This window comes from Heptranchias perlo, chromosome 6 (assembly GCF_035084215.1).
Source record: "Heptranchias perlo isolate sHepPer1 chromosome 6, sHepPer1.hap1, whole genome shotgun sequence".
In the NCBI taxonomy this organism is placed as follows: domain Eukaryota; kingdom Metazoa; phylum Chordata; class Chondrichthyes; order Hexanchiformes; family Hexanchidae; genus Heptranchias; species Heptranchias perlo.
This window is the reverse complement of record NC_090330.1, coordinates 110512543-110532885: the sequence shown is the minus strand read 5'-3', so window position 1 is coordinate 110532885 and position 20343 is coordinate 110512543. Positions and strand designations below refer to the sequence as shown.

Below are 20343 nucleotides of genomic sequence, written 5' to 3'. Positions count from 1 at the left end.
CACAGGGTGGGATGGAATCTGTCTTATTGGCCCAGGTTTTGCTGGAGTGGGACATCTCACAATGAGCCCCCTTTAGTTAGACTTTCCCCCTCACCCTTCAGCTCAAATTCTTTTTGCGCTGTAACTTGCTGGAAGTGCGAACTGATAACGGGGTGGGGAGGGGAACGGGGGCGTCTGGGACCTCAGTGAACGACGGGACCAACAGTCTATCTCCTTAAACAACGGGATTTAAGGACTGAGAAAGAAACAGAGGAACGATGGAGAAGGAAATCGGGTGAATTAGAGTCAAATCAGGCACAGAAAGAGAAATAAAGAGAGGGAAAGAAAGATTGGATTAAGAGAGAGAGCGAAAAGAGACAGAAAGGAAAAGTAAGAAAAAAATTTAATTTTAACAATCTCTAGAAACAATTTACTACCTGCAGGAATGAGACTCCACAGTTTCAATTGTTCCCTTTCTGGGCCGGAGAGTTTGATTGACATTACAGGAACATAAATCTCCTCATTAAAAGGGTTCTTACGCTGTTAAGTACCAGCCCTAACTTTCTGTGGTGAGTTTAATGGGTAATTAAGGTGCAAATGAAGCAATTATTTGAAACTCAGGGGGAGGTTGGGGACGAGATGCCGTTTTCGCGAAGCTAACGGCCGAGCGGCGCAAATCGTCCAGCAACTTGTGGCGATTCGCAACTCATGGGGAACCTCTTCCTCGCCACAGGTCGCTGGATGATTCACACGTTATTAACAGCGAGCGCCATTAAACTCGCCGATATTTTCCCAGCAAGTTCTGGGCCAACGTTTCACTATTGTTTGCCTTTGGCTGAAGCTTTTAAAATGTAAACAGTGCCTGAAGTGTAACAAATCCTCCATTTCTAACACAGCGGAGAGATTTATGGGGCAGTGTCTGGGTGAGAAAAAATGCTTGTAAACACCTCAGCATCTGGGGAGGGATAAGAGCCTCGTGACATTTCACCTGACCGACATCACGTGCAACTGGTGCAACCCTATCTGCTTGCTCACAAGTTCAAAAATGTTCGCCGCAGACTTTTAAGGTGTGTTAAAACTTTTCAGCCGAGGTGAAAACAGAAATACACGCAGCTGGGATTAGCGGGTTGCGGAGTTTATTTCACAGCAAGACTTTCAGAACTCATTTGTGACGATCGCTGCTTGAACAAAGGAGCACAGTAACATGTGAGGCCAACAAGGAACATCTCACTCCATCTGGCTGCTCCCACGCTGTGAACTCTGCCTGACTAACAGAATTAGCCAAACCTGCTGTTTATCCAGTGTCTCACTTCATAATTAACTACAGCATTGGATTTATGTTTTTAGAGTTTCTTCATACTATTTTTTGACTCTAGATTTTTCTTTGTCGAACTGATTTTGTAGGTAAGCCCTCACTCTCTATATCAGGCGGTCCGGCCCCCATTTCCTTCGCCCCACCATTGGCGGCCGTGCCTTCAGCTGTCTAGGCTCTAAGCTCTGGGATTCCCTCCCTAAACCCCTCTACCTCTTCTCTTCGTGCCTGTGCTGGCTCTTTGAAAGAGCTGTCCAATTAGTCCCACTCCCCCTGCTCTTTCCCCGTAGCCCTGCAAATTTTTCCCCTTCAAGTATTTATCCAATTCCCTTTTGAAAGTTATTACTGAATCTGCTTCCACCGCCCTTTCAGGCAGTGAATTCCAGATCATCACAACTCACTGAGTTAAAAAAATCTTCCTCATCTCCCCCCCTGGTTGTTTTGCCAATTACCTCAAATTTGTGTCCTCCGGTTACCGACCCTCCAGCCAGTGGAAACAGAGTAAATAAGGAGAAACTATCAAAACCCTTCACAGCTTTGAAAACCTCCATTAAATCTCCCTTTAACCTTCTTTGCTCCGAGGAGAACAATCCCTCCCTCTCACCCACGCTCCCTTTCATCAGGGAATTTATCCACAAGTCTCAAAGGGTTAAGTGCCACATTGCAGCTTAGAGCTAACAAGCCTTTATAACTCACAAGTCCTCTTTATGAGTCTTAAAGCAATGAATAAGCTAATACTGAGTCATCTTGTGTGAATAAATAAAAGTCAGTATAACCATTACATACCCTTTTAATTGAGATTGACTTCAAGCCTTCATTGAGCAGGTTCTGATGACCCACTAGCCCTCCCTCGCAATACATAACAAATCTCTTCCACTACCCCATCCTGACTTGGTTTTCTGATGAAATACTCATTCGAATTTCTCAATAAGTGCGACTGCTCGAGTCCTTTCATCTTGTTCACCATTTTCACTTTCCAAAAAGCAAAGAGTTTTGGTTATTGTAATCTGTTTTGATGTAAAATGTTTTGATGTGTTGAAGCTATAATTGAATTTAAGCATTCTAAAATAAATACAATTATGCAAATAACACAAGACTTTCGGATGAGACATTAAACCAGGGCCCCATCTGCCCTCTCAGGTGGATGTAAAAGAACCCACGGCCACTATTCGAGGAAGAGCAGAGGAGTTCTCCCTGACGTCCTCTGCCAATATTTATCCCTCAACCAACATCACTGAAACAGATGATCTGGTCATTATCACATTGCTGTTTATGGGATCTTGCTGTGCGCAAATTACCTGCCGCATTTCCCACATTACAACAGTGACTACACTTCAAAAGTACTCAACTGGCTGTAATTGGAGCTTTCGGAAGTCCTGAGGATGTGAAAGGTGCTATATAAATGTAAGTCTTTCTTTCCTTTTAACTAAGGTTGGTTCAATAAATGCCGGCCTTGCCAGCGACGCCCACATCCTGACAATGAATATAAAAACATTTCTTCACATGCATAAATAAAATATATTTGTGATGCTAAAAATGTGCCATCTTTCAAATCGCAAATCCTCGAACCATCATTAAACCTGCATGGAACCTAGACTGTGTAAACAAGGTGATCTTTTCCAGCCAGCTTTAAAATGCTAAATGTCTATTCTTAACTCCTTATAGTCCTAGTTCTAGGCAACAAAAAGGTTTTTCAAGGCGTTTAAATTTAAAACTCTGGGCGATATGGACACACCGGACACTGCTACCATCATCCATCTCCTCTGATTTAAGTCTGAGGCATGTTTGCAGATTATGCAATCTGTTTATCTGAACACACAGTCCGATGATACATTCTGGAAACACTCTTGTGGTGGGAAAACATTGAGAAGAATGAATAAAGCTGGAAAGGTCAGAATCAGAAAAATAAATGACAACAAAGCTTAAAGACAGGGTTTGCACATCAGCTCTTGCTGTAGGCACTCGGCTCTGGGTCTCTTGAGACAATGTTCATTCACTCAATCATCAAATTATCAAATTTCCTCCGAGATCTCTGCGCTCCTCCAATTCTGGCCTCTCGCGCATCCCCGATTTTAATCGCTCCACCATTGGCGGCCGTGCCTTCAGCTGCCTGGGCCCTAAGCTCTGGAATTCCCTCCCTAAACCTCTCCGCCTCTCTCTCCTCCTTTAAGATGCTCCTGAAAACCTACCTCTTTGTCCAAGCATTTGGTCACCTGCCCTAATATCTCCTTATGTGGCTCAGAGTCAAATTTTGTTTGATAATCGCTCCTGTGAAGCGCCTTGGGACATTTTACTATATTAAAGGTGCTATATAAATGCAGGTGGTTGTTTTTGGAATGGAGTGCCACGCTGATTGTACCAGAGAAGGAGCTATCAGTTAACATGTTAGAATCCAGGCCCCAGCATCTGATGGATTTAATTTAGTAGCGAGTTGGTTGAGAATCCAGAGATGTGTTCAGCGAAAGTGTGACGGTGACCTCTTTCCAAGTGATGTCTCTGGTGACTCCCGGCAGTTTGAGTGGAACGAGTTTGTATTTTATCCGGTGAATGCCAACGTGGTAATTCAGAAAAGCACATTCCCCAATCTATTTGGCAATGGTTTTATCTCAAGTTTAATTACTAAATAAACAGTTGACTTGGAACATTTAAAAAAAAAACAGAAGAAAATTCACAGCTACGAGAGGCCATTCAGCTCAATCGATTGCTCTATTGTGGACTCCCCTCCGTCCACCCCCTTCTTGAGGGTGCAGAAGATTTCCTTCCCAACCTCCCTGCAGGAAAAACAGTATTTCGAAACAGTTCTAGGGGATGTTTACAGTTGGCTTTATTGGTGATTAAAAAATGCAGGCTGAGAGAGTTTTGGATTCATTGTTTATGACACTAAAAAAAAGGAGAGAAAATTCAATAGAATCCAATACTTGTGAGCTTCGCTGCCATGTGCAGTCTCATCCCTCGGCTTTCTGCGGAAGACAACTGTCATTAACTCCATTGCTCTACAGGCTCCCTGACGAATCTCAGCCTGTGAACACAGCTCTCCTCTGACAGCACCAGTTAGCTGCACCAGACTGTCCACATGGCCAGTGGATAATGAGAGGTGTGAGCAGAATACCCCCTGTACAGGTGAACTCTCCTCCCCCAGCATCCCGCCATTCATCCTCCTCTTCTGCCTCCGGACAACACACTGGGGATTAAAGGGTTAAATTACGAGGACGGGTTGCACAGACTGGGCTTGTATTCCCTCAAGTATAGAAGATTAAGGGGTGATCTAATTGAGGTGTTTAAGATGATTAAAGGATTTGATAGGGTGGATAGAGAGAAACTATTTCAAGGGGGCAGAACCTTAAAATTTGAGCCAGGCCGTTCAGGGGGTGATGTCAGGAAGCACTTCTTCACACAAAGGGGAGTGGGAATCTGGAACTCTCTCCCCCAAAAAAGCTGTTGAGGCTGGGGGTCAATTGAAAATTTCAAGACTGAGATTGATCGATTTTTGTTGGGTGAGGGGGTTAAGGGTTAGGGAACCAAGGCGGGTAAATGGAGTCAAGCCACAGATCAGCCATGATCTCACTGGATGATGGAAGAGGCTTGAGGGGCTGAATGGCCTCCTCCTGTTCCTATGTTCCTAAGTCATGATGTGGAGATGCCGGTGATGGACTGGGGTTGACAATTGTAAACAATTTTACAACACCAAGTTATAGTCCAGCAATTTTATTTTAAATTCACAAGCTTTCGGAGGCTACCTCCTTCCTCAGGTGAACGATGCGGAAATGAAGTCCTCGAAATGAAATCGCATTTATAATTCACAGAACAATGCTGGTGATAACAGACAGTTTTTTCAACTGCCCGTTGCCAAGGCAATCAGTGTGCAGACAGACAGGTGTTACCTGCCAGGTCTCAGAATATACAAATCACCAAAAAAAACAACAAACAAAAAAAAAACAGAGATAGAGAGGTAGAAACATAGAAAAGACAGCAACTGACCCGTTATATTAAAAACAGATAACATTTGTTCGCTGGTGGGGTAACGTGTAGCGTGACATGAACCCAAGATCCCGGTTGAGGCCGTCCTCATGGGTGCGGAACTTGGCTATCAATTTCTGCTCGACGATTTTGCGTTGTCGTGTGTCTCGAAGGCCGCCTTGGAGTACGCTTACCCGAAGGTCGGTGGCTGAATGTCCTTGACTGCTGAAGTGTTCCCCGACTGGGAGGGAACCCTCCTGTTTGGCGATTGTTGCGCGGTGTCCGTTCATCCGTTGTCGCAGTGTCTGCATGGTCTCGCCAATGTACCATGCTCCGGGGCATCCTTTCCTGCAACGTATGAGGTAGACAACGTTGGCCGAGTCACAGGAGTATGAACCATGCACCTGGTGGGTGGTGTCCTCTCGTGTGATGGTGGTATCTGTGTCGATGATCTGGCATGTCTTGCAGAGGTTACCGCGGCAGGGTTGTGTGGTGTCGTGTACGCTGTTCTCTTGAAAGCTGGGTAATTTGCTACGAACGATGGTCTGTTTGAGGTTGGGTGGCTGTTTAAAGGCGAGTAGTGGAGGTGTGGGGATGGCCATAGCGAGGTGTTCGTCGTCATTGATGACATGTTGAAGGCTGCGGAGAACATGGCGTAGTTTCTCCGCTCCGGGGAAGTACTGGACGACAAAGGGTACTCTGTTGGTTGCGTCCCGTGTTAGTCTCCTGAGGAGGTCTATGCGATTTTTTGCTGTGGCCCGTCGGAACTGTCGATCGATGAGTCGAGCGTCATATCCCGTTCTTACTAGGGCGTCTTTCAGCGTCTGTAGGTGTCCATCGCGTTCCTCCTCGTCTGAGCAGACCCTGTGTATTCGCAGGGCCTGTCCATAGGGGATGGCCTCTTTGACGTGGTTAGGGTGGAAGCTGGAAAAGTGGAGCATCGTGAGGTTGTCCGTGGGCTTGCGGTCGAGTGAGGTGCTGAGGTGCCCGTCTTTGATGGAGATTCGTGTGTCCAAGAAAGAAACTGATTCTGAGAAGTAGTCCATGGTGAGCTTGATGGTGGGATGGAACCTCAAACAGACCATCGTTCGCAGCAAATTACCCAGCTTTCAAGAGAACAGCGTACACGACACCACACAACCCTGCCGCGGTAACCTCTGCAAGACATGCCAGATCATCGACACAGATACCACCATCACACGAGAGGACACCACCCACCAGGTGCATGGTTCATACTCCTGTGACTCGGCCAACGTTGTCTACCTCATACGTTGCAGGAAAGGATGCCCCGGAGCATGGTACATTGGCGAGACCATGCAGACACTGCGACAACGGATGAACGGACACCGCGCAACAATCGCCAAACAGGAGGGTTCCCTCCCAGTCGGGGAACACTTCAGCAGTCAAGGACATTCAGCCACCGACCTTCGGGTAAGCGTACTCCAAGGCGGCCTTCGAGACACACGACAACGCAAAATCGTCGAGCAGAAATTGATAGCCAAGTTCCGCACCCATGAGGACGGCCTCAACCGGGATCTTGGGTTCATGTCACGCTACACGTTACCCCACCAGCGAACAAATGTTATCTGTTTTTAATATAACGGGTCAGTTGCTGTCTTTTCTATGTTTCTACCTCTCTATCTCTGTTTTTTTTTGTTTGTTGTTTTTTTTGGTGATTTGTATATTCTGAGACCTGGCAGGTAACACCTGTCTGTCTGCACACTGATTGCCTTGGCAACGGGCAGTTGAAAAAACTGTCTGTTATCACCAGCATTGTTCTGTGAATTATAAATGCGACTTCATTTCGAGGACTTCATTTCCGCATCGTTCACCTGAGGAAGGAGGTAGCCTCCGAAAGCTTGTGAATTTAAAATAAAATTGCTGGACTATAACTTGGTGTTGTAAAATTGTTTACAAATGTTCCTAAGAACAGAGGAGTGATGATTGCTGTGCCCAGTTGGACAAATTTGGTTGCAGTGGGCAAAGTTCAAACAGTTCCCCTTTAAGAAAATACTTGCTGAAAGTCTAGAATGGTGACTGGCCTTAAACATCCATCATATACAGGGGCGATGAGCCCACCCGTGGGAATCCGGTGCGAGCACCGCAACAATTACACAAGCTGATTTGCATCAGGTTGCAGATGTAGATTCATAGAATCATAGAATGATACCACGCAGAAGGAGGCCATTCAGCCCATCGTGCCTGTGCCGGCCCTTTGAAAGAGTGATCCAATTAGTCCCACTCCCCTGCTCTTTCCCCACAGCCCTGCAAATTTCCCTTTTCAAGTATTTATCCAATTTCCTTTTGAAAGTTATTATTGAATCTGCTTCCACCGCCCTTTCAGGCAGCGCATTCCAGATCATCACAACTCGCTGAGTATAAAAATGTCTCCTCATCTCCCCCCGCCCCGGTCCTTTTGCCAATTATCTTAAATCTGTGTCCTCTGGTTACCGATCCTTCTGCCACTGGAAACAGTTTTTCCTTATTAATTCTATCAAAACCGTTCATGATTTTGATCACCTCTATTAAATCTCCCCTTAACCTTCTCTGCTCCAAGGAGAACAATCCCAGTTTCTCCAGTCTCTGCATGTAACGGAAGTCCCTCATCCCTGGTACCATTCTGGTAAATCTCCTCTGCACCCTCTCCAAGGCCTCGATGTCGTTTCTAAAGTGTGCGGTGCCCAGAATTCGACACGATCCTCCAGCTGAGGCCTGACCAGTGATTTATAAAAGGTTTAGCAATAACTTAATATGAATTCAGCCCTTGCACCACTTTCCCGTGCCAATGTTAAACCACTTCCCCCCTCTCCCCAACAAGGAAATGGCGATAAGCAGCAGTACAGCAGGGAGCCAATGAAACCTGTTACCGTGCTGTTTTCCAGAACAAACTCGAAGGGCAGAAGATCTATTTTAAGATCTATTTGATCCGACTGTGCGCTGAAATACATTTTCAGAATTTCTGAAAACTAAAGGGCTGCCTCTGTAGTGTAGAACCGCAAGCTTGGGAACTTCAAAAAAAAAATAAATAAAGGTTTCGACAACTGATTGCAGCCTGTCCTAACATTCTGAGATTTAAAAATCTGGCTTCAAAGCTGCTGCTCCAGCTCACGACTATAAACCCACGTCTGATATTCACCCAGTACCTTGCTTTCAATTTCCAGCCCCAGCTGTTCCCAGTAACTACTATTTTAATTCCAAATTGCAGACAAAGCTTTACTGTCTGATACAAGTAAAGTTCAAGTTCGGAATCCTGCTTTCATCAAACCCTCTACTTAAGAAGCCCATTTCACAGCGCTGATGTTGTTCATTTTAGTCACAGGATCATGCAGCTCAGAAGGAGGCCATTCAGCCCATTGTACCAGTGCCGGCTCTTTGAAAGGTCTAGCCCAATACTCCCACTCCCCCGCTCTTTCCCCATAGCCCTGCAAATTTTCAAGTATTTATCCAGTTCCCTTTTGAAAGTTATTATTGAATCTGCTTCCACCGCCCTTTCAGGCAGCGCATTCCAGATCATCACAACTCGCTGCGTAAAAAAAATTCTCCTCATCTCCCCCCTGGTTCTTTTGCCAATTACCTTAAATCTGTGTCCTCTGGTTACCGACCCTCCTGCCAGTGGAAACAGTTTCTCCTTATTTACTCTATCAAAACCCTTCATGATTTTGAGCACCTCTATTAAATCTTCCAATAACTGTCTCTGCTCTAAGGAGAACAATCCCAGCTTCTCCAGTCTCTCGTGAAGAATCAGCTCCTCAATCCATCGGAATAGGATTGGCTGCTCAGGGAAGAACTCGCGGAAGCAGATCTGGACTAAATCGGAAGTATGTCTGACTTAGAATCATAGAAGTTTACAACATGGAAACAGGCCCTTCGGCCCAACATGTCCATGTCGCCCAGTTTATACCACTAAGCTAGTCCCAATTGCCTGCACTTGGCCCATATCCCTCTATACCCATCTTACCCATGTAACTGTCCAAATGCTTTTTAAAACACAAAATTGTACCCGCCTCTACTACTGCCTCTGGCAGCTCGTTCCAGACACTCACCACCCTTTGAGTGAAAACATTGCCCCTCTGGACCCTTTTGTATCTCTCCCCTCTCACCTTAAATCTATGCCCCCTCGTTATAGACTCCCCTACCTTTGGGAAAAGATTTTGACTATCTACCTTATCTATGCCCCTCATTATTTTATAGACTTCTATAAGATCACCCCTCAACCTCCTACTCTCCAGGGAAAAAAGTCTCAGTCTATCCAACCTCTCCCTATAAGTCAAACCTTCAAGTCCCGGTAGCATCCTAGTAAATCTTTTCTGCACTCTTTCTAGTTTAATAATATCCTTTCTATAATAGGGTGACCAGAACTGTACACAGTATTCCAAGTGTGGCCTTACTAATGTCTTGTACAACTTCAACAAGACATCCCAACTCCTGTATTCAACATTCTGACCAATGAAACCAAGCATGTTGAATGCCTTCTTCACCACCCTATCCACCTGTGACTCCACTTTCAAGGAGCTATGAACCTGCACTCCTAGATCTCTTTGTTCTATAACTCTCCCCAACGCCCTACCATTAACGGAGTAGGTCCTGGCCCGATTCGATCTCCCAAAATGCATCACCTCACATTTATCTAAATTAAACTCCATCTGCCATTCATCGGCCCACTGGCCCAATTTATCAAGATCCCGTTGCAATCCTAGATAACCTTCTTCACTGTCCACAATGCCACCAATCTTGGTGTCATCTGCAAACTTACTAACCATGCCTCCTAAATTCTCATCCAAATCATTAATATAAATAACAAATAACAGCGGACCCAGCACCGATCCCTGAGGCACACCGCTGGTCACAGGCCTCCAGTTTGAAAAACAACCCTCTACAACCACCCTCTGTCTTCTGTCGTCAAGCCAATTTTGTATCCAATTGGCTACCTCACCTTGGATCCCGTGAGATTTAACCTTATGTAACAACCTACCATGCGGTACCTTGTCAAAGGCTTTGCTAAAGTCCATGTAGACCATGTCTACTGCACAGCCCTCATCTATCTTCTTGGTTACCCCTTCAAAAAACTCAATCAAATTCGTGAGACATGATTTTCCTCTCACAAAACCATGCTGACTGTTCCTAATCAGTCCCTGCCTCTCCAGGTTTATCCTGCAGCAAGCCACAGATTGGTGTGGGAAGACTTGACAGAGGCTACAAGCTTTTTACCTGTACTACCAACAGTAACTTGCATTTATAGAGCACCTTTAATGTAGTAAAACTTCCCAAGGCCCTTCACAGGAGTGATTATCAGACAAAATTTGACACCGAGCCACATAAGGAGATATTGGGACAGGTGACCAAAAGCTTGGTCAAAGAGGTAGGTTTTAAGGGGCGTCTTAAAGGAGGAGAGAGAGGCGGAGAGGTTTAGGGAGGGAATTCCAGAGCTTTGGGGCTAGGCAGCTGAAGGCACGGCCGCCAATGGTGGAGCGATGGAAATCAGGGATGCGCAGGAGGCCAGAATTGGAGGAGCGCCGAGATCTCGGAGGGTTGTAGGGCTGGTGGAGGTTACAGAGATAGGGAGGGGCGAGGCCATGGAGGGATTGGAAAACAAGGATGAAAATTTTAAACTCGAGGTTTTGCTGGACCGGGAGCCAATGCAGGTCAGCGAGCAGAGGTACCAACTCACCAGAAATGTGTGAAAGCAAGGTAACAAGGACTGGGTGAAATTAAACATCAGCAGCAATTTTAAAAAGTACAGGAATGGGAATGTGGGGTTTTGAAAAATAATAATTAAATCTGATAATTGTGTATGGAACGCAGCTTATTTAAATCTTTGGGCTGAACTCCACATGCTAAGACACAACTAAACTCAGTATGTCCTCAAATGTGCAATTGGGGTGCCCGCCAATCTGGGTCAATTTGGGTTTGAGTCAGTTCTCTTGCACAACACCCATTCCACTTAAACAAAACACAAGAAAGAATGGCAATATTTCTGCAATATAAAACTGATTAACTCTCTCCGCTAAATAGATCAATAAAGAAAGGGGGAAGACTGGCATTTACACGGCACCTCTGCACAATCTCAGGACATCACAAAATGCTACACATCCAGTGTGTTCATGTAGAAGTGTAATAACTCTTGTTATGTAGGCAAGCACAGCAGCTAATTGCATACAGCAAGATTGCACAAACACACAATCTGTTGTTTCTCGCCGATGATGGAGGCGTGCAGTAGGATATTGGCCAGGACACCTGGAGAACTCTCTGCTCTTCTTCAAATAACTATCAAGGGATCTTTCTCATTCTTGACTCTCCCTCAGTACTGCCCTGACATGTCAGGCTGGATTGTGTGCTCAAGTCTCTGGAGTGGGACTTGAACCCATGACCTTTGGAGTCAGAGGTGAGAGTGCCTCCCACTGAGCCACGGCCTACAGCGCAGGTTCCTTTTTCTCTTTTCTTCGATCATTTGCTGAAGTATACAGTGGACTACAGTGATAGTGTTAAATGTTCCACTTCAATTTCACCAGCTCCCTCTGCACTTCCGACACCCACCAGAGTCAATGCCCTGCCACATCTGGCGTAGTTACTGCCAGCTGCAGCAACATTCAGAGTTCAAACCTCAATACTGCAAACTGGGCCCAAGAATTCCACGCCAGAACAAAAATGTATTGTATCAGCCAGTCTCTCGTATAACATAAACAAAAGAACTTGAGTCATTGGCCATACTGTTCTTACTTACTTAGCCATGTATTGGTGAAGTCTGATATATATTGCTAGACATTAGTAACTGTTAAGTATGTCAGCTCAGGGGGTATCACTCTCATCTCTGAGTCAGAAGGTCATTGGTTCAAGCCCCACTCCAGAGACTTGAGCACAAAATCTAGGCGGACACTCCCAGTGCAGTACTGAGGGAGTGCTGCACTGTTGGAGGTGCCGTCTTTTGGATGAGACGTTGAACCGAGGCCCCGTCTGCCCCCTCAGGTGAACGTAAAAGATCCCACGGCATTATTTCGAAGGCAAGCAGGGGAGTTCTCCCCGGTGTCCTGCCCAATAGATATCCCTCAACCAACATCACTAAAACAAATTGTCTGGTCATTTAGCTTATTGCTGTTTTGTGGGATCTTGCTGTGTACTGCCATGTTTGTCTAATGTTGTACTGTAGGAAATGTAGCAGCCAATTTGCTCACAGCAAGGTCACACAAACAGCAATAAGCTAAATGACCAGATAATTTGTTTTAGTGATGTTGGTTGAGGGATAAACATTGGCCAGGACTTCGGGGAGAACTCCCCTACTCTGCTTCAAATTAGTGCCGTGGAATCTTTTACCTGAGAGGGCAGACAGGGCCTCAGTTTAACATCTCATCCGAAAGACGGCACCTCCAACAGTGCGGCACTCCCTCAGTACTGCACTGGAGCGTCAGCCTAGATTATCTGCTCAAGTCTCTGGAGTGGGCATCGAACCCACAACCTCTGACTCAGAGGCGAGAGGGTTCTACGCACTGAGCCACAGATGACACCTCATGATCCACAGGTCAAAGTAGACTTAGCCCTTCAAAATATAAACTGCTGATACTCGTGCAATGTAAGCTTTCAACTGATGGAAATAATAGGAGCAATAAAAGAAACAGGTGCTGCAGGCATTGTCTGATTACGCTCCTGTGAAGCAGCTTGGGACGTTTTCCTACATTAAAGCCGCTGTATAAATGCAGGTCATTTTTCTTGTTTACTTGGACAACGCACATCTCATTCTCCGTCGTGCCCAGTTAACTGGCTGCTCGTCAACCTGCTTCCTGGGTTAATAACCGCTGCGAACTGTGTGTCTCCAATGCCCTGTATATTACCAGGCTGGCTTCTCTCCCTCTGCTGTGGGCAACAGTGGTTAATACTCAGGCCCAAGAGCAGAAGATGTCTGTAGACCATTCACTCCTGTCACTACTATGGTGACAGTGATCTGAACGAAACCCAAGATTTTAAACTTCAGCTCTGACCAGGAGTTAAATAAATACTCTCCCACCCTGGAACATATCACCCATCCTGCATAATTCGGCACAAGTTTTCCATGATTGGCTTTTGACATGTATTGATAATTGTCATGAAGCCATTCCTAATGTGATCAATCTTTAGTACAGTACCAGAGATGGGCCAGTAGTCTGTTCGCACCATCTACTAACGGTGTGTAAAATTAAGGTGCACATCCCTTAAATGAGTAAAAAAATGGAAAGTAAGACCACACCTGAGGAGACATTATGCACTTGTTAAACCGCCACATTTCCATTAACAGAGGATCAATCCGAACATAAAGTAACTGATTCGCAAGGGTTCCACTTACCAATGATTGAATCCCTCCGAAAGACATCTCTGTCAAAAATATAAAATGATAGGTAGCGAAAAGTCCGAGGAATTTCACAATAGAAGTCTTCACCATAAAAGGGGCTGAAATGAGAGACAATCCTTGTAAGTTTATCTGCTTTCAGCCATTGGAGAAAATAATAGCTAGTTTTAAGAAAAAATAGTCACTCCGCTGCTAAACCTTCGCTTTGTATTCAGTGAAAAAAGTTGTTGGGTTTGGTAGTGTAGTGGTCACGTTACTGGACGAGTAATCCAGAGAACGTAAATTCAAATCCCAACCGTGGCAGTTTGAGAATTTGAATCCAGTTTTTAAAAATCTGGAAATAAAAAGATGGAATCAGTAAAAGTGACCGTGAAGCTGTGGGGTTCTTGTAAAAACCCAACTGGTTCACTAATGTCCTTTAGGGAAGGAAACCTGCCGTCCTTACCCGGTCTGGGCCTATATGTGACTCCAGTCCCACACCTACGTGGTTGCCTCTTAACCTCCCTCTGAAGCGGCCAAGCAAATTGTATCAAACTGCCACAAACACAGATCCCAGCGGTAAGAAGGCACCAGCTCACCACCACCTTCTCAGGGCAACCAGGGATGGGCAATAAATGCCAGCCTCGCCAGCGACGCCCACATCCTGAGAACAAATATAAAACAATAACACAGCGAAAGATCATCTTCACGGAATAATGAAGTGAATTGTGCCAACGATAATACTGCAAACAATATGGTGAACAAGTTTGAAATGGTCATTCACTCGAACTCTTGTGGTTTGAAGGGACAACAGCTATGCGACAAGGCAATAATCTTCGCTCGGAGAACTTCAAACTACAAATCTTCTATCAAAAACAAAATACTGCGGATGCTGGAAATCTGAAATAAAAACAGAAACTGCTGGAAACACTCAGCAGGTCGGGCAGCATTAGTGGAGAAAGAAACAGAGCTAATGTTTCAGGTCGATGACCCTTCGTCAGAACTACAAATCTTCTATGTTTGATCCTTTGCCCCTTTAGCTTGTTCAGTGTCTGCTTTGGCACATGTTCTGCTTAATTGTGCAGGCAGCAAGTTTCATGATGGTGGAGGCAAAGAGTCAGAATGCTCCATACGGAATCATGACACAACAAGGAAAGTGAGGGGATGAGAAAAAGGTCATTTGAACACACAAAGCCCACCCTCCAACACCCTAAAAACAAAGCCCACCCCTCCAATACCCTAAAAACAAGCCCACCCTCCAACACCCTAAAAACAAAGCCCACCCTCCAACACCCTAAAAACAAAGCCCACCCTCCAACACCCTAAAAACAAAGCCCACCCTCCAATACCCTAAAAACAAAGCCCACCCTCCAACACCCTAAAAACAAAGCCCACCCTCCAATACCCTAAAAACAAAGCCCACCCTCCAATACCCTAAAAACAAAGCCCACCCTCCAATACCCTAAAAACAAAGCCCACCCTCCAATACCCTAAAAACAAGCCCACCCTCCAACACCCTAAAAACAAAGCCCACCCTTCCAATACCCTAAAAACAAAGCCCACCCCTCCAATACCATAAAAACAAAGCCCACCCTCCAACACCCTGAAAACAAAGCCCACCCCTCCAATACCATAAAAACAAAGCCCACCCTCCAACACCCTAAAAACAAAGCCCACCCCTCCAATACCTTAAAAACAAAGCCCACCCCTCCAATACCTTAAAAACAAAGCCCACCCCTCCAATACCATAAAAACAAAGCCCACCCCTCCAATACCATAAAAACAATGCCCACCCCTCCAATACCCTAAAAACAATGCCCACCCCTCCAATACCCTAAAAACAATGCCCACCCCTCCAATACCCTAAAAACAAAGCCCACCCCTCCAATACCTTAAAAACAAAGCCCACCCCTCCAATACCATAAAAACAAAGCCCACCCCTCCAATACCATAAAAACAATGCCCACCCTCCAATACCCTAAAAACAAAGCCCACCCCTCCAATACCTTAAAAACAAAGCCCACCCCTCCAATACCATAAAAACAAAGCCCACCCCTCCAATACCATAAAAACAATGCCCACCCCTCCAATACCCTAAAAACAATGCCCACCCCTCCAATACCCTAAAAACAATGCCCACCCCTCCAATACCCTAAAAACAAAGCCCACCCCTCAAATACCATAAAAACAAAGCCCACCCCTCCAATACCCTAAAAACAAAGCCCACCCCTCAAATACCATAAAAACAAAGCCCACCCTCCAATACCATAAAAACAAAGACTTGCATTTCTACAGCACTTTTCACAACCTCAGGGCGTCCCAAAGCACTTTACAGCCAATGAAGTATTTTTGAAGTGTAGTCACTGTTGTAATGTAGGAAACGCGGCAGCCAATTTGCGCACAGCAAGATCCCGCAAACAGCAATGTGATAATGACCAGATCATCTGTTTTAGTGGTGTTGGTTGAGGGTTAAATTTGGCCAGGACACCGGGGAGAACTCCCCTGCTCTTCTTTGAAATAGTGCCCGTGGGATCTTTTAAGTCCACCCGAGAAGGCAGACGGGGCCTCGTTTTAACATCTCATCCGAAAGACGTACGAAACAGAGTCTGTGAGAAACTGACGGAGCTACCCAGCTTACCACTCGCTGTTTCATAGCAGTTAACTTCTTATTCTTATTCACTCTCAGGATGTGGGCATCGCTGGCAAGGCCGGCATTTATTGCCCATCCCGAGTTGCCCAGGGAAGGTGGTGGTGGGCCTTCTTCTTGAACCAATGGTAGGGGTTGATACAACTGAGGGGCTTGCTAGGCCACTTCAGAGGGCAGTCACGTTTGGCGAGGGACTGGAGTCACATATAGGCCCAGGCCGAGTAAGGACGGCAGGATTCCTTCCCTAAAGGACATTAGTGAACCCATTGGGTTTTTACGACAGGTTTGATTTGGTGAAAAAAACAAATGACAAATATTCAATTTTATCTTACGTATATATTTCCATTAAATAAAAATTCTGACATTTTATTGGAGCATATGAACCTTATAAATCACAACTTTAAATTCAGGGTGCAGCTTTATTGTGTTGGAAGGGATCTGCCTTAAAATAGAAAGGAGTCAGGTTCACAAATGTAGGAACAGGAGGAGGCCATTCAGCCCCTCGAGATTGTTCCACCATTCAATTAGTTCATGGCTGATAAACAGCACCACTCCGCACAGGGCTGGGCTGATGCTTCTGCTGTTTACGATGGAAGAACATAAAACAGCAGCTCAATTTCTCCCTGTGCTGTTAAGATCGGTCCTACAACATTTTTTTTATTCGTTCATGGGACGTGGGCGTCGCTGGCGAGGCCGGCATTTATTGTCCATCACTAATTGCCCTTGAGAAGGTGGTGGTGAGCCGCCTTCTTGAACTGCTGCAGTCCGTGTGGTGAAGGTTCTCCCACAGTGCTGTTAGGAAGGGAGTTCCAGGATTTTGACCCAGCGACGATGAAGGAACGGCGATATATTTCCAAGTCAGGACGGTGTGTAACTTGGAGGGGAACGTGCAGGTGGTGTTGTTCCCATGTGCCTGCTGCTCTTGTCCTTCTAGGTGGTAGAGGTCGCGGGTTTGGGAGGTGCTGTCAAAGAAGCCTTAGCGAGTTGCTGCAGTGCATCCTGTGGATGGTACACACTGCAGCCACTGTGCACCGATGGTGAAGGGAGTGAATGTTTAGGGTGGTGGATAGGGTACCAATCAAGCGGGCTGCTTTGTCTTGGATGGTGTCGAGCTTCTTGAGTCTTGTTGGAGTTGTACTCATCCAGGCAAGTGGAGAGTATTCCATCACACTCCTAACTTGTGCCTTGTAGATGGTGGAAAGGCTTTGGGGAGTCAGGAGGTGAGTCACTCGCCGCAGAATACCCAGCCTCTGACCTGCTCTTGTAGCCACAGTATTTATATGGCAGAACCAGCGCTGGTAGTTCAAATGTTAGTTATTTTAAGGGGTGGGGTGAGGGTGGGGAGAATATTTAGGAAATATTTGTTCCATGGTTAAATGAGGCTTTGTGCAGCTCAGCATCGAGCATTAATTTGATGTCATATGACACTAATTAATTAGCATTCATCGCAAGGTCTGGCCTGAGTCCAAGTTGTGCAAGTGATTCAACAAAACACATTGCTGGGATCGTACTCAGCTTCAGAGAAAAAACTCATCTCATTACAACTTGTGTAATTCAAAAAATAATACTTTCAGATCATGGTGGAACTTTGATTATTTGATTATAAGTCACAAATCCCCTCTCTTCAGCCCCACTCTCTTCACCCACCACTTCTACGTGGAGTGAGGATATCATCCAAAACTCTGCTGCCCGTATCCTAACTCGCACCAAGTCTCGTTCACCCATCACCCCCTGTGCTCGCTGACCTACATTGGCTCCCGGTCTGGCAACGCCTCGATTTTAAAATTCTCATCCTTGAGTTCAAATCCCTCCATGGCCTCGCCCCCTCCCTATCTCTGTAACCCCCTCCAGCCCTACAATCCTCCGAGATCTCTGCGCTCCTCCAATTCTGGCCTCTTGCGCATCCCCGATTTTAATCGCTCCACCATTGGCGGCCGTGCCTTCAGCTGCCTGGGCCCTAAGCTCTGGAATTCACTCTCTAAACCTCTCCGCCTCTCTCTCCTCCTGTAAGACGCTCCTTAAAACCTACCTCTTTGACCAAGCTTTTGGTCCTAATATCTCCTTATGTGGCTCAGTGTCAAATTTGTCCAATTACGCTCCTGCAAAGCACCTTGGGACGTTTTACTACGTTAAAGGTGTTACATAAATGCAAGTTGTTGTTGTGACGGAGCCACAACCTCAGGGTTGTTCCACATGATCAGCCTGCCATCTTATTGCCATGCTGTCTATTGGAGACTCACAGGAATGCCATGGAGGTCTGACCAGTGACAAGCCCGAGCTGTGCGTAGAAGGTAGGCGGTGGATTGGGGCAGCTGCCACATTGGCTAACTGTACCGAGCCCCCCTCCTTTTATTTTCCAAATGTACTTGTTCTATTTGACACTGCATTATTGCCCATCCCTAGTTGCCCTGACAACTGAGTGGCTTGCAAGGCCCTTTCAGTGGGCACTGAGTCAATCATGTGCTGTGGCACTGGGGTCAGATATAGGCCCAGACCGGGTAAGGTCGACAGATTCCCTTCCCTGATGGACATTAGTGAACCAGCTGGGTTTTTACAACAATCCACCAGCTTTTGACAGTCCTTTTTCTGCTGCCAGCCTATAAATGACCAGATTTATTGAATTCAACTTGCCCACGTGGGATTTGAACTCACGGCCTCTGGGTTGTTATCCAGTGATAATTACGAGCAGATTGTTGGTATTCGAGAAGAACATGCTTTTATCTCAAATACTTAAATCCGTCTATGCCATAAGATTCTATGAAAGGATTCATAGCCATCATTTTCCAATCCTCCCTGGCTACAGGGTGGTGGCAGAGGATTGGAGGACTGCTAACGTTGTACCGTTGTTTAAAAATGGAAAAAAGGATAGACCGAGTAATTACAGGCCAGTCAGCCTAAGCTCAGTGGTGGGCAAATTATTGGAATCAATTCTGAGGGACAGCAGTAATCGTCATTTGGAAAGGCACAGATTAACCAAAGACAGTCAGCACGGATTTGTTAAGGGAAGGTCATGCCTGACTAACTTGATTGAATTTTTTGAGGGGGTAACAAGGAGGGTCGATGAGGGTAGTGCATTTGATGTAGCCTACATGGATTTTAGCCAGGCTTATGACAAGGTCCAACATGGCAGATTGCTCAGAAAAGTAAAAGCCCATGGGATCCAAGGGAAAGTGGCAAGTTGGATCCAAAATTGGCTCAATGGCAGGAAGCAAAGGGAAATGGTCGACGGGTGTTTTTGTGACTGGAAGGCTGTTTCCGGTCGAGTTCCGCAGGGCTCAGTACTAGGTCCCTTGCTTTTTGTGGTTTATATCAATGATTTAGACTTAAATGTAGGGGGCATGATTAAGACGTTTGCAAATGATACAAAAATTAGCCATGTGGTTGATAGCGAAGAGGAAAGCTGGGCAGAAGAGTGGCAAATGGAATTCAATCCAGAGAAGTGTGAGGTAATGCATTTGGGGAGGGCAAACAAGGCAAGGGAGTACACAATAAATGGGAGGATACTGAGAGGTGTAGAGGAACAAAGCGACCTTGGAGTGCATGTCCACAGATCCCAGAAGGTAGCAGACAAGTAGGTAAGGTGGTTAAGAAGGCATAGAGGATTTTTTTTTATTATTCGTTCATGGGATGTGGGCATCGCTGGCGAGGCCAGCATTTAGTGCCCATACCTAATTGCCCTTGAGAAGGTGGTGGTGAGCCGCCTTCTTGAACCGCTGCAGTCCGTGTGGTGAAGGTTCTCCCACAGTGCTGTTAGGAAGGGAATTCCAGGATTTTGACCCAGCGATGATGAAGGAACGGCGATATATTTTCAAGTTGGGATGGTGTGTGACTTGGAGGGGAACGTGCAGGTGGTGTTGTTCCCATGTGCCTGCTGCTCTTATCCTTCCAGGTGGTAGAGGTTGCGGGTTTGGGAGGTGCTGTCGAAGAAACCTTGGCGAGTTGCTGCAGTGCATCCTGTGGATGGTACACACTGCAGCCACAGTGCACCGGTGGTGGAGGGAGTGAATGTTTCGGGTGGTGGATGGGGTGCCAATCCAGCGGGCTGCTTTGTCCTGGATGGTGTCAAGCTTCTTGAGTGTTGTTGGAGCTGCACTCATCCAGGCAAGTGGAGAGTATTCCATCACACTCCTGACTTGTACCTTGTAGATGGTGGAA

General features: G+C 46.0%; 1 protein-coding gene across 2 annotated transcripts in view; it reads right to left on the bottom strand.

The window, feature by feature from the left end:
- rasa3 (RAS p21 protein activator 3) overlaps positions 1 to 20343 on the bottom strand; it is a 121110-nt gene that overhangs the window by 63689 nt on the left and 37078 nt on the right. For both annotated transcript variants that reach the window (XM_067986636.1, XM_067986635.1), the window contains exon 3: positions 13560 to 13663. In XM_067986636.1, coding sequence (XP_067842737.1) covers positions 13560 to 13663 — 104 coding nt within the window. The remainder of the gene's footprint in view (positions 1 to 13559; positions 13664 to 20343) is intronic.